The sequence below is a fragment of the Sabethes cyaneus genome, chromosome 2 (assembly GCF_943734655.1).
Source record: "Sabethes cyaneus chromosome 2, idSabCyanKW18_F2, whole genome shotgun sequence".
NCBI lineage: Eukaryota > Metazoa > Arthropoda > Insecta > Diptera > Culicidae > Sabethes > Sabethes cyaneus.
The window spans coordinates 149,453,601-149,467,692 of NC_071354.1; the positions used below are offsets into that span (position 1 = coordinate 149,453,601).

The 14,092-nt window shown below is 39.4% G+C and overlaps 1 protein-coding gene across 2 annotated transcripts; it reads left to right on the forward strand.

Annotated features, from left to right (window-relative positions):
• The first annotated feature begins 9,905 nt into the window (after positions 1-9,905).
• On the forward strand, positions 9,906-13,777 carry LOC128734433 (muskelin). 2 transcript variants are annotated; one of them, XM_053828634.1, is made up of 6 exons: positions 9,906-9,988; positions 10,542-10,754; positions 10,903-11,297; positions 11,359-11,875; positions 11,978-12,164; positions 12,231-13,777. In XM_053828634.1, exons 1-6 carry the CDS (start codon positions 9,906-9,908, stop codon positions 13,281-13,283), a joined length of 2,448 nt encoding a protein of 815 aa, XP_053684609.1. In that variant the 3' UTR covers positions 13,284-13,777. The 2 variants fall into 2 exon arrangements, with proteins under 2 accessions (XP_053684609.1, XP_053684610.1); XM_053828635.1 differs by having other exon boundaries at positions 11,996-12,164.
• Positions 13,778-14,092: the final 315 nt, after the last annotated feature.

Here is a 14,092-nt window from a genome sequence, read left to right on the forward strand (position 1 = left end):
AACGCTATAAAACGACGAGTACACGGAAAACTAAAAGTCCCCAATATTAAGTCCTTTTAACTCCGTAATCTGCTGCAGGAAGACAAATTCAAGAGCAACATTTCAAATAGGCCGAAGTCAAAACTGACAGTTTCGAGAAAATCGATGTTGAAACTTGAGCATCATTTTTTAACTCCTTATTTGATATAAACAGTGTTGCTTAGAATTGAATGTCACATTATGATGCAAAAACATAATAGTTTAATGTGTAATACAACAACTAGCAGAAAAAACATTTATTTACTTTGTAATTTGCAAAAATATGCGTTTGGCCGTTTTCGGAAATCATTCGGTAATACGACTTTTTCATAAGGCTGATTTGATTATCAATTGTTGATGGGGCCTTTGACATGAGGCTTTTATTTACTGTCAGTGGTGATATGATTTTGGTGTTGGGCCAGTTTTAAGACAGCGTTTCGCGTTTGGCCTTTTTTTATCACGTTGTTTTGAAGCGCAATGGCTAGAAAAAATTAAAAATTCGTAACTGGGACACCGATCAGCTTTATTATTTCTACTAGAAAAGTTGGGGTTTAATTTCATCGGCAAATCTGCCACCGTTGAACAGGTTTGTGAAGCCCCGTGAAGTGCGGCAGTGCGGCAGTCCCTATTGGTAGTGTGAAGCAGCAGCAGTTCATTCATTTAGCATTTCTAACTCACCACAGCGTGCAAGTGCATCACGCCTTGGCAGTTCAGCGATAGTAAATGTCTCGGGCGCGCAACTAACGAACTCTGTCCGGTTCCTCCACAGGTGATATATATATATACAGCGAAATAGCTTTTTTCGTGTAAGCCGAAAAGTAACTTAAATTTTTGTTGCCGCGCAGGCTTAAATACTAAACATGTCGTGTCTGTGAATGACCGTGTTATTTATGCAGGTAGCATCGTATTGTTTTTTTCGGTCGTCCGTCGAGTCTCGCGCAATTATACGGCGAGGATCATCTTCGCAGCAGCAGCAAGCAGCAGAAATCCCACAACAAAAATAGGGCCGAATGCAAAACAAAACACAAACTGCGTATAGGCTTTTTCATACAGAAGGGCCAAAGCACAAAATGAAAACTTTGTTGCCAGTTTTCACATAAGGCTTTTTCAAATTTGCTTTTTAAGACTCATAAAGTTTTCAAATCGCTATGATGTTTGGTATTATTATAGATACTTAAAAAAGCTTTAAATATAACCAAAAAACCAGTTTTTTTATATTTTGCACTTGGGCCCTATTGAAATGTTGCTCTTGAATTGCACTAAAAACACGAAATCAAGGTGAGTTAAAATAGGTGATCTAGTTTTCATAGTTTGTAGAACAGAAGTGCGCGGAACGATTGGTTAGCAACCATCGACGTTGTTTATACATTCAACACTTTCCGCTTTGAAAATTTCGGTGATCGTCAAGGGTAACCCAGCGGGGGTGAAAAACAAATTTGAACATCATTCTTTTCCATAAGGTAACTTGATGAAAATTTTATTTTTGCCTTGTGGCAAATTTTCATAAGGAATTTTAATGACTTTCACTCTGAATTTTCCTCAGTGTATGATTGCGTAATTCTTACAGCTGCTATCAAATTTGAAGTAAAATCGAGCAAGCAAGCCTGGCTCAAATGGCTTCAAGAAAAATGTATGAGAATGAGGTTCGTGCCAGGGATGTGGATAAATTGTGTTCGTAATAAGTTTTACGAACACGGATTTTTCTTTCCACCGTTATGGCTCATGAAAAGCTGAATAATACACTTTTGAGGATGGTGGCAGCTTAGGGTACCGCCAGAGTGCAAAGACGAAAGACCTTGCGATGCGACGAGACTTTTCTTGCTGCAGTTATTGCTGTTGCCGTTGAAAACCGTGTAGTAATCGACGTGCGACATTCAGTTTTATTCATGTTCCTGCGTGTCGCAATTACGTCGCAAATGGTGCGCTGTACAGCGAATCACTTAGGCGATTACAACCGAGTGTTATTGTCTACGGGGTGAAGTGGCTGTCAAATTTATATTGTTGTTGCAGTTGAAAACCGTAATAACCGACTGGCGACATTCGGTTTTATTCTTGTTCTGACAACATTGCGAATACAACATTGAACAAAGAAACTCGATGTTTTGCTTTTTTCTTTTTTTTCGCTATGTTACTGCATTGAAATTCTTCTTCTTCTTCTTTGTTTTGTGCGACCGAACTGTCAAAGACAGCCAGACAGCCTTAATAATGGCACAGCAGTGTTGCTATATTGCCAGCGATGTTTGCTTAGAGTCCAATAGACTTGAACTTGCATATTTACTAAACATATCGAAAAATCTTGCAAAAAATACTAATCCGATCGAGGTCAGGTAAATATCGTGGTGAAAAATATCATATTCAATTATATATTGCTCAGATGTGTTGTCCTATTTCCTCTAAGAATTTCACGGTATTTTTTAGATGGTCAACATTTTTAGTTTCAAAGATTTCATAAATATTGTTGAATCCGTCTAAGTTGTATTTTATTCTGGTTGTTTCGTACTGCTGGCATGTAAACAGTATGTGTTGCGCATTTTCAACTCGGTCACAGGTTTGGCATAAGCAGTCATTGATAATGTTAATTCTGAACAGCCAGAAAGGCGAGAAATCATGTCCGGCAAGGAGACGGTTGAGCGTGCGAGTTTCTTTGTTGCTAAGCATCAAGTTATGATACCAGGGTTTGTTCGGAATAGTGCTTTGAATTCGGAAGAATTTTCTGCCTTTTCCTAGCTCAGCTACGTAATTTAAATACCACTGCTGGTATTGTTCATCACTGTATTGGTGAAAGTAATTAATAGCATCGTGAAATAAGATAGTATTGTTGCAAACTACATGATCTTGTAATGCTGTTTTGGCCAGGTGGTCTGCCATTTCATTTCCACGAATTTGAACGTGTCCAGGTATCCATTGAATTGTAGTTTCTGATTCTGATGCCATTTTCAATATCATGTCGATGACAGAGTCCCTTTCTCTTCTTCCGATAAATTTTTTTATATATTCGCAACTTGCTTTAGAGTCCGTCATAACAACAGCTTGAGATAAATGATTTCGAGTAATATATCGAAGATTCGCTTCGATTTCAGCAGACATAATACAAACTTTAGCCGTTTCATGAAAGACGCCGATTCCACAATTAGATTCCACGTCACTGGATGCATCTGTGTATATTATTTGACGGTTTTTATATCTACCATATATGAGACCTAGAGATAGTTGCTTCAGAATCATTGCGCTCGTCGTTTTTTTCTTCCAACCACCAGGCAGATCAATTTCTACCTCAATTGCATTCCACTGATAGTCAGATGTAACCAAAGTTGACATGTTATTCAGGATTTCCTTGTGCTGTTGCGCTAGTAACTCTACCATCGTAAAAGTCTGTTGGTCGTTTGACGTATTTTGCATAATCTGTTCACGCACTGGTGATTGGAAGTAAACATGTTTCACTACTTGTTTGCCAGTAGCGTAGAGTCGTCTAAACATCGGAGGATGTTGCGCTGTTATAGCTTGGAGTGTGCTTCGAGGAGTCGTTTTCGTGCAACCAGTAATCCTTCTCAGACATTGATTGTTAATTACATCTATTTTATTCAGATTGGATTTCTTGGCCATACCATATATACTGCAACCGTATTCCATAACACTTCTGAAAAAAGCGTTATACGCCATCCCTAGCGTTTGTGGGTGGCTTCCATATTTAGTGCTGCTAATCACTTTGATCAAATTCAAGCGCCCAGATAAATTTCGCGTTAGGTCTCTTATATGCGAGCCGAAACCCAATGTTCTATCTAGGTAAATTCCTAGGTAACGATGACAAATAACTGATTCGATTTCAATGTTGTTAACATTGATTTCCAGTTTTTTCGGGCTAAAACTAAACAGCATAGCTTTAGTTTTTTGAGGGTTCATCTCCAGATTTAGCTCCTTAGCGTGAGTTTGAAAATTGGTCATAAATTCTCTGCTTCGTATGTTTATTTCCTCAACGTTTTTTCCTTCAACTAACACAGCAAAGTCATCTGCATATTGAACTAAAACTACTCCTTCTACCTGAATTTCATGTAGAACTGCCGTATATATGTTGAATAGTGTGGGAGAGAGTACATCTCCTTGGGGAAGTCCTTGATTCACTAAGCGTGTCAGCTTTTGATCTCTGACTTGTATTTGAACGGTCCTATCTGTCAAAAATGTAGTACACCAACTAATGAATTCAGGTGAAATATTCTGAGATAGCATGATTTCCCGCAGGGTGCTCAATTTGACTGCGCTAAAAGCATTGGAGAGATCAATAAATATCGCTGCAATAACTCTTTTACTGCGTTTTACCTCCATTATCCTGTTAGTCACAAATTCTAGACAAGATGTTGTCGACATTTTTCTTCGGAAACCGAAAGATAGCTGGGGGATTGTATTTCTTTTGTCCAGTTCGACGAGTAAACTGTCTAGAATTGCTGCGTTGAGTAACTTTAGAGAGCAATTTATCATGGATAATGGTCGTGTACCATCTAAGCATTCCGGGTTTTTACCTGGTTTTGGAATTGCTATTATTTTAATTAGTTTAAGGCTGGAAGGAATGTTGTTAGTTCGCCACATCATGTTTAGATCCCTTATAATCGAGTCTCTTACCGTAGGTTTGAGCGATTTTAACATACTGTACGTAATGCCATCTGGTCCTGGCGCAGAGAGCCTTGTTTTTTTCGAAAGGAAATTATTCCATGTCTCGACCGTAAGAATATCATAAATCGGGAAAAAAAACGGCGACAGCCGTTCATATACGTTTCCTGTAAAATGTTTACTTAGAAATTCATTGACCATTTGAATGTCTTCATGCACTTGTACATTTTCAATCTTCTTTTTTTTACCTGCTAGGCATCTTAACCCATTCCAAATAATTTTTGACGGCGATCGCGGATCAAAGCTTTTAATAAAATCTTCGAACTTTTCCTGCGCTGATAACTTCTTTTTCTTATTGAAAACTGCCTCTGCTCTTTTGAACAGGATAAGATCTTGCATATTACCCGATTTATTAAAACGTATTCTAGCTGCTTTTTTATCTAACCAGGCTTTTTCCACCTCTTTGGACCACCAGAATTTAGGAGTATGATTTTCCCTTCGTCTAGCATTTTTCAGTATTGTGTTCATTTCTTTCTGCAACTGTGTTACCGTGGTTACTATGTTGCAATCCATTTTGTCTATGTGTCGAGACACCTGTACGTTATTTGTATAAAATTTTGTGGCTTTCCTAGCAGATACTTCAATCGTTATATCAATAGCTAGATGTCGACTCCCTATGTCGTAATCCAAAACGTGCATCTCCGTATGATGGACAAGGAGAGGTGTTACGATTACTAAATCAATCGTCGAAGGTTTTTTGTTTAGCTCCGCAGGAATGAACGTCGGTTCAGTGTTGTTCAGTAGAATCAGGTTCTCGTCGTTTATCAAATTGAAAAGTGCAGTTCCTTTATTATCATTGTGCAACGGATCCCACGCTGTATGATGTGCATTGAAATCTCCTCCGATTAGCGTTTTCTTGTAGCTGGACGTTGCTAGTACAATAGATTTTAAGCCGTCTGAAAAGTCTGAGAGAGAAATACTTGGTGCCACATCTATACCTATAAAGAAGGATTTCTGTCTGTCTGTCTGTCTGTCTGTCTCTCTGTCTGTCCTGTGTTCTTTATAGAATCAAAAACTACTGAACCAATCGGCTTGAAAGTTTGCATGTAGAGGTTTTTGGGGCCAGGAAAGGTTTTAGTGATGGTTAGAGACCCCTCCCCCCACTAAGAGGGGGGGCTCCCATACAAATGAAACACAAATTTCTGCATAACTCGAGAACTAATCAAGCAAATAGAACCAAATTTGGCATGTGGGTGTTTTCGGTGACAAGAATTTATTCTAGGGTAATTTGAGACCCCTCCCCTCTTTATAAGGGGAATTATAACTCCTCTCCCCTTTAAGAGGGGGGGTTTCCATACAAATTTCCTCATAACTCGAGAACTAATCAAGCAAATGGAACCAAATTTGGCATGTGAAGGTTTTCGAGGGCAAGAAAATTTTCTATGTTGAATTAGGACCCCTCCTCACTTTAAGAGGGGGGGCTCCTGTACAAATGAAATACCAATTTCCTCATAACTCGAGAACTAATCAAGCAAATGGAACCAAATTTGGCATGTGTGTTTTTGAAGACAAAATTTTTTTCTATGATGAATTAGGACCCCTCCCCACTTTAAGAGGGGGGGGGGCTCCTATACAAACGAAATACAAATTTCCTTATAACTCGAGAGCTAATCCAGCAAATGGAACCAAATTTGGCATGTAGGTGTTTTTGGAGGCAAGAATGTTTTCTATGATGAATAAGAACCTCTCCCCACTTTAGGAGGGGGGGCTCCTATACAAATGAAATACAAATTTCCTCATAACTCGAGAACTAATCAAGCAAATAGAACCAAATTTGGCATGTGGGTGTTTTCGGTGACAAGAATTTATTCTATGGTAAATTGAGACCCCTCCCTCTTTATAAGGGGAATTGTAACTCCTCTCCCCTTTAAGAGGGGGGGCTTCCATACAAATTTCCTCATAACTAGAGAACTAATCAAGCAAATGGAACCAACTTTGGCATGTGAAGGATTTCGAGGGCAAGAAAATTTTCTATGGTGAATTAGGACCCCTTCCCACTCTAAGAGGGGGGGCTCCTGTACAAATGAAATACAAATTTCCTCCTAACTCGAGAACTAATCAAGCAAATAGAACAACATTTGGCATGTGGGTGTTTTTTTTGGTGACAAGAATTTATTCTATGGTGAATTGAGACCCCTCCCCTCTTTATAAGAGGAATTATAACTCCTCTCCCCTTTAAGAGGGGGGACTTCCATACAAATTTCCTCATAACTCGAGAACTAATCAAGCAAATGCAACCAAATTTGGCATGTGAAGGTTTTCGAGAGCAAGAAAATTTTCTATGGTGAATTAGGACCCCTCCCCACTTTAAGAGGAGGGGCTCCTGTACAAATGAAATACAAATTTCCTCATAACTCGAGAACTAATCAAGCGAATTGAACCAAATTTGGCATGTGTGTGTTTTTGGAGACAATTTTTTTTTCAATGATGAATTGGGACCCCTCCCCACTTTAGGAGGGGGGGTCCTATACAAACGAAATAAAAATTTCCTTATAATTTGAGTACTAATCAAGCAAATGGAACCAAATTTGGCATGTAGGAGATTTTTGAGTCTTGAATTTATTTTATGATAGTTAGAGACCTCTCACCCCTGTGGTAGGGGGATATGGACTCTCATACAAATAAAACAGAATTTTTTGCGAAACTCAAAAACTAATCCAACTCGAGAAATTCGAGACTCTTCCATAAAACATTAATCAATAACAAGACCACAAAAACTATCTATAGTAACACTAGATCATTCAGGACGAGCCGGTCGCGAGTGTTGCCGGTGACCCGCCGTCGGAAGCGCCGCCCACTGGGGGGCTTGCAAAACTCGAGAAGTGACAAAGATCATCCGAGATTCATGATTTATGTACAACACAGGTTAATTTGTGGCAATACGAAGTTTGTCGGGTCAGCTAGTATACAGATATAATTAAAATATCAAAAGCAACAATGTATCTACCTACAGCCTGTATCTTGCTAAAGCTTGGTAGTAGTACATTCCGGGATTTAATTTTTTTGTTAATAACTATGCCTGCTCCACCGTAACCGTCGTCCCTCGAATTTAAAAAAGTAAAAAACCCTGGTATTTTATATTTGCTTAGCTTCAACTCTTTTTTACTCCATGTTTCCGAAATAATCGCAATGTCATATTTGCCTATAATTTCACGAGAAATTTCTTCTTTATGTTTTTCTAAACTTTGAACGTTATTCTGTAAAATTTTGAGATTTTTTTCACCCATAACAGAATTCTTACCATTCCATTTCTATCTCTTCACCTTCCTCTTGCTGTACTCGTGTTCTGGGATCTAACTTTTGCGCCTGTGACCGCTGTTGTCGTTGATTACTTATTGACTGTGAAGTCGTCGGGGATTGTGTCAAATCTACCAGACCTCTTCGTAAATTGTAGTCATTTCGCTTTTTAGTCGTTACCGTGTTTGATGTGTTATCCGTCGCTTTCGTATGACTAGCATCGTTTGTTGAAAGAAGATCTGTTCTCTGCATATTTAGTTGTGTAAAACGTTCAAAATCTGTTACACGATGCTTGTTATGTAGCGCGGTTCCGTCTTGTTCTCCATCATTCTTCTTCTTTTTGTTATCCGGCCGAATTGTGACTTTTTCTGCAAGGTTTACTTCTTGTATTGGTCGTTTGGTCTGTTGTGCTTTATAGCGAAAACCCTCTTTCAGCTTGTAATTGCCAGCCGTCATAGTAGCATAGCTTTCTTGTATAGTAGGGAATTCTTCTGGGCACTCGAGCGCCTCATAACGGTTTTGTGTGAGTATTGGATTTTGTTCCTTTGCTTCCATGTATGATAATGTAGTTTTTGCCATTATGGTTTTGATGTTACGTTGACGGTTCCACTCTGGGCATGTTGTATCGGTCGTGCGATGCTCGGATTCTATTTTACAGTAGAGACATTTTGTTTTATACGAGCATATATCTCCTTCAACTCCTTCATGTTCCTGCGTGCAATTCCTACAGCGCTTTTTGGATCTACAGTTTTCCGCCCTATGGTTGTAGCGTAAGCAGTTGAAGCACAGCACTGGCTTGCTGACGAATGGACGTACTCGATTAATACAACAAAAGATGCGTACGTGGGATGGAAGTTTGCTAGCGCGAAAAGTTATTCCAATTTTATGTGTTTCTCGTTTTTCGTTGCCCTCATAGCGATGTAGACGGTTAATACTTAGAATTGGAACATCGCTTGAGATGTTTTCCCTTATTTCATCCATACTCATATCGAACGGGACTCCTGCTATCACTCCAGAAACAGTAACAAAGTTTCTGGGTATGTACGCCTTGTAAAGTTGCTGTTTTAGCATTGAATTCTCTTGAAGTTCGTTGGCTGACTGATACGAATTCATGAAGACCATCACTTTGTTTTTACCAAGGGTGCGTATGTTGGAAACATCATTTCTTAGCGTTGGCACGTTCGATAGTAAGCGGCCTACTGACAATTTGTTGATTCGCGTATCACTCATTATGTCATTATCACCCACACGTTGAATGATGATTCTGTATGGAGCTGCGTCCGATACAGTATATTCATATTTCTGGTAAGTCCTTCCATCAGGGCTTTTGTCTGGTGGTTTTTCTGGGGTGACCCCCATTTTGGAGGTTAGGTCAACCTTAAAATTTCACTTATTATCGGATTAGCACTATCCACACTTATTGACCCGAAACTAAATTTCGTTAAGCAAAAATGCGCGATACGCGGTAGTTTATTTCAGTAAAAAAAAGATACTTCGTCAAATCTTAAAAAGACAAAAAGTAATACACGTGCTAGAAAAACGTCTGCATTGAAATTTGACACTACTTTTGGAAGCGTTGACAGTTTTGGAAGCGCGATGTTATCCTCTGACAAATACATAGCAAGGGATAGCACAGCACATCCCCTCGCTTATTGATTATTGTGGCTCGCAAAAATTAGGTAATTATTTTTTTGGTAATTTTATGGCAGACACCTGCTTAAACATTGTCTAATTTTTTATGACCGTGTAACGGTAGAAAAAATTAATTCCTGTTCGCACGGTCGCACTTACACAATCGAGCTTGGAAAATGAGGGAAAATGTCAAAAAATGAATGATAACAAAAGCAAAAATATTTCTTTCCTTTTTCTTCTCACACAAAATGTTATGCTGTCGGCAACAGCTGTCATCGCACCATTTTTCGCTTTTTTCCTTTCTATCTTTATTCGCTAAGCAAAAACCAATAATAGCAATAGAGTTTATATCAAAAATGGCTGGAGGAATTAGCGACATCAAGAAGCTCGACTATGAAATTTACAAATATTCCAGTTATTCATCATCTTATCTACCCGAGTAAGTTTTTTCGGTATACTAAAGTGATCGGAATTAGTTTTTTGGCAATTTTTCCGTTCTACACTACGTACATCGAGAGTTATTTACCTTTAATGAAAATGTCGCATTAAACTAAGTTCCAACTCGATTAAAGGATGGTTAAATTTAGCAACGCTTTCACTGCTACCGATGACGATAGCGCTGCCCAAGTTGTTGAATAGTAATTAAATTGGATGAGGTGAAAAATTAATAAGCTGCTATCTTCAGCATTCACTGATTTATACTTGCGGTAGTGATATACCTAATAGATTAGATAAAATTGCGAAAAGGTTGTGAACTTCAAATTTTTTAACAGCATTATTTTTATCTGCTTATTTGCAAAATCGGAGCTAGTCATACTTTGCATCACTAACATGCTGAAAAAATGCAGGCGGCGTCCTTGTGACGAATACTATGTGATAATAAGCACTTCAAGCATGGCAGCACATTCATATTGAATCATCAACACTTTCGTTTTCCTCGCTGTGATAGAACACGTATCACTTTTGTATCTGTTTTGCTTTCATCAATTCAGAAATATTCGCGAGGATAATCCCACCAATCAGACGTCCCGATGGTCATCGAACACAAACAGCCCGCCGCAGTTTCTAATTCTGAAGTTAGAGCGGCCAGCAATCGTGACTAAGATTAAGTTCGGCAAGTATGAGAAAACGCACGTCTGCAATTTGCGCAAATTCAAAATTCTCGGCGGACTGGAGGAGGAACGGATGGTGTTGCTGTTCGAGGGGTAAGTGCTGTGCCTATTTGTTTCAAATGGCAACCAAACCGCATATTATTTACCGAAAATTGAACAGGGTTAAAACTATTACTAAAACACTGTTTTAATAATTACGGCACGGCATTGAAAATAATTTAAATTTAATTAATCTTTTCAGTGGTCTTAAAAATGACTCGGTACCGGAAACGTTCAATCTGAAGCACCGCACCAGCTCGGGTGAATTGTTGCCGATCAAATTTATCAAGATTGTACCGCTGCTGTCTTGGGGGCCTAGCTTCAACTTTTGCATATGGTACGTCGAGCTTCTTGGCATCGAAGATTCAATTTTTATACTCTCCAATCTGCGCAAGTATAACATGTTGCGCGAGGTTGAAATCGTACGACTGTTCATGAAACACTGCCGCCAACAAGGATATGTCAAAGCTTTTAGCGCGTTGCAGGAAGAAACTGGAGTCCTCTTGGAGGATGAGAAAATGACGGAGCTTCACGAAATTCTTGTCAATAAAGGAGATTTTAAGAAGACTGAGGAAATTTTGCTCGATTTTATTAATAGTAAGATAATTTTTATGAGACCAATGAATGTTTTACGTAATAACCGTTTTTCGCTTCACAGATGGCCTAATGGACGACTACCTCTCGAAGCAGGAATACAAACCTCATTGGAGCTTGCAGTTAACGCCCGAGCATGAGCCACGGCCAGGACGACGAGGAGGACACCAACTGATCATTGATCCATTGACCAGCACAATCTATTTGTTTGGTGGCTGGGACGGTAGTGAGGATTTAAGCGATTTGTGGTCGTACGACGTAAAGAACAATCGGTGGTCTTTAATTCACGAAAAATCGGAACTTCTGGAAGGACCAACACCTCGCGCCTGCCACAAAATGGTGTATGACACGAAAAACTCGCAGATTTTTATGATTGGACGTTATTTGGATAGCGCCTCGCGCACTGAGGAAAACATTACTAGTGATTTCTACTTATACAACACCTTAACTAGGACGTGGTTTTTAATATGTAACGATACCGCTCAAGTGGGGGGACCTCAGCTGGTATACGATCACCAGATGTGTATCGACGTGGACAAACAAACGATATATGTTTTCGGCGGGCGCATATTAGAACCGAGGTAAGTTTCCGCTTTATTGTCGACCGCAGGTTAAGTAAAATGTTTGGTTTTCCTATTTTCAACTCGTTTTTTCTCCATTCGTGTTTCCGTTGTAACTTACAGACATTCTTTCTCCTTCAGAAATGAGGAAGAAACAACGGGCGACTACAAGTATTCTGGTCTGTTTTCATACCACATCAGTACTAACACATGGAATCACCTACTGGTAGATTGTGGACATCCGTCGGCTGCCAGTCCTCATGTACAGAGCATCAAGTCCCGAGTAACTCACTCGATGTTGTTCCATCACGTGAGTATAAACTAACTGAACTCTGCCGGGAACGGCTAATAACTTGTTGTATTTAATTCTTCACAGAAACTTCGGAAGCTGTACATTTTCGGTGGCCAACGTGGCAAGGACTACATGACGGACTTTCTGACTTACGACGTGGAAAGCGGTGAATTATCCAACATGACGCCAGAAAACATTGGAACAGATTCGAAAAATGTCCCTCAATCGGGATTCACCCAGCGTGCTACTATTGACTGCGACAAGGATGAAATATACGTATTGACAAGTCTAAGTAAGGACAAGGAGCGTCGCGACTTAAATATCAACTCATTTTGGCTTTTCTCACTGGCGAAAAAAGAATGGTGTTGTGTTTATAAAAGTGACCATTCGATAGGTGAAAATTGCTACTTGAAAAACCAGAATGCGTGCCCGGAACCGTGTCCACGATATGCCCATCAAATTGTGTACGACGGAGCCAATCAAGTTCATTTCCTGTTTGGTGGCAATCCTGGAATGAACTCACATTTCCGGCTAGATGACTTTTGGATGCTGCGGCTGGAGAAACCGACCAGAGAGAACATTTTGCGCTACTGCAAGTACTTGCTGAGAAAGCAAGAATATGAAGAAATAGCCAAAACGAATCCACTGTCCGCTATTTCGTATTTGCAAACTAAATTGTATGACATCATCGACCACAACGATCCGGTACAGCTAAAAGAGTTCCACAAGCTGGCGTCTCTACTCTTTAAATCGGACAGCGTGGATTGTGAAACCGAACCAACTAGTCTTTTATCGTGCCCGCTAGAAGGAAGCCTAAAACCGAATAGCCAGAAACATCTCAATGAGCACGAGCCAAATGAGGAGAGTGCCAAAATGATGCGTGTGGAATCGCCCAAAAGTGCCGACGATGCGGACGCTTCTAGTATCAGCTCGCTCAGCAGCGAATGCTCCAGTTCACAGACGGCTCGAGCAGTACCGTCGACCTCATCTAGTTTGTCGTCACGCACCAGAAAAGCAAACGATCATGTTTTCGAGCTGAAAATTCGACGCTGTCTGTTGTACAACAAGCTTGTAGACCTGCTTCCGGAAAACCTCTGTCAGCCAAAGAAAAATATCAGTGATTTTGTGCTTCTATAATCGATAGCATATTTTGTTTTCATCCCTTTTCGCAAACGGATATTTTCTACCTTGCCCCCTTTCACCTCCAGACATTTTGCATATTTTTACTTCTTACTGATCGAAAGAATTTAAAATGAGGAAACGGAAATGTGATATTACTAGGTCCCTGTATTGGAATTGTTTAATACGATTTTTTCAATGCTACATTTTTTCTGCAATAGCCATTATGTTAAGAGCTCATAAAATGAACACAAATGAACTTTCCAGTGAAATCAATGAAGGATTCATTTACGATATAGGTTTTTTTTCAATTGAGTTTTACCATTGAGAAAGACAATCACCTCGTCACCTCAATAGCGACATATGTTAAAAACGGACAATTTTTCGTTATTATACATCATCAATTCTAACGTAACTAGTTTTCCAACTCGTACAACGACGCATCACAAGTTTTTTTTAATTGTAAACTACTGTTTGATTACATTGTTCGAAAATTGCTGTTTGTAATATAAATCGCCTTTAAAATCTAAATGTTTATAATCTTATTACTACAGAGAAATGTATAGAGAAACCAAAATCGTCAACTCAATCTAATTTCCTGTAAAAGTTGGGCCTCGACGACGTAGTCAATTTTAATCAACTCACGTCGCTTATTCGCATCCATGCTTCAAACAAATCCGGTCCTATTGACCCATTTACCTGATTTCCTTGGTTCAATTAAGTCTATTCGACGATGATCGTTAATTCGTCAGTGTGCAAAAACGTTGCGGTAAACGAAAATGCAAATTACAGTCGCAGAAATAATGTTTTGGCAATTCTGAAGATGG

Excerpts from the sequence above, each read along its gene's own strand:
- LOC128734433 (XM_053828634.1), top strand. The coding sequence starts at position 9,906 with ATGGCTGGAGGAATTAGCGACATCAAGAAGCTCGACTATGAAATTTAC. Across the intron at positions 11,876-11,977 it reads GGGCGCATATTAGAACCGAG|ACATTCTTTCTCCTTCAGAA; the intron begins GTAAGTTTCCGC and ends TGTAACTTACAG. Across the intron at positions 12,165-12,230 it reads ACTCGATGTTGTTCCATCAC|AAACTTCGGAAGCTGTACAT; the intron begins GTGAGTATAAAC and ends AATTCTTCACAG.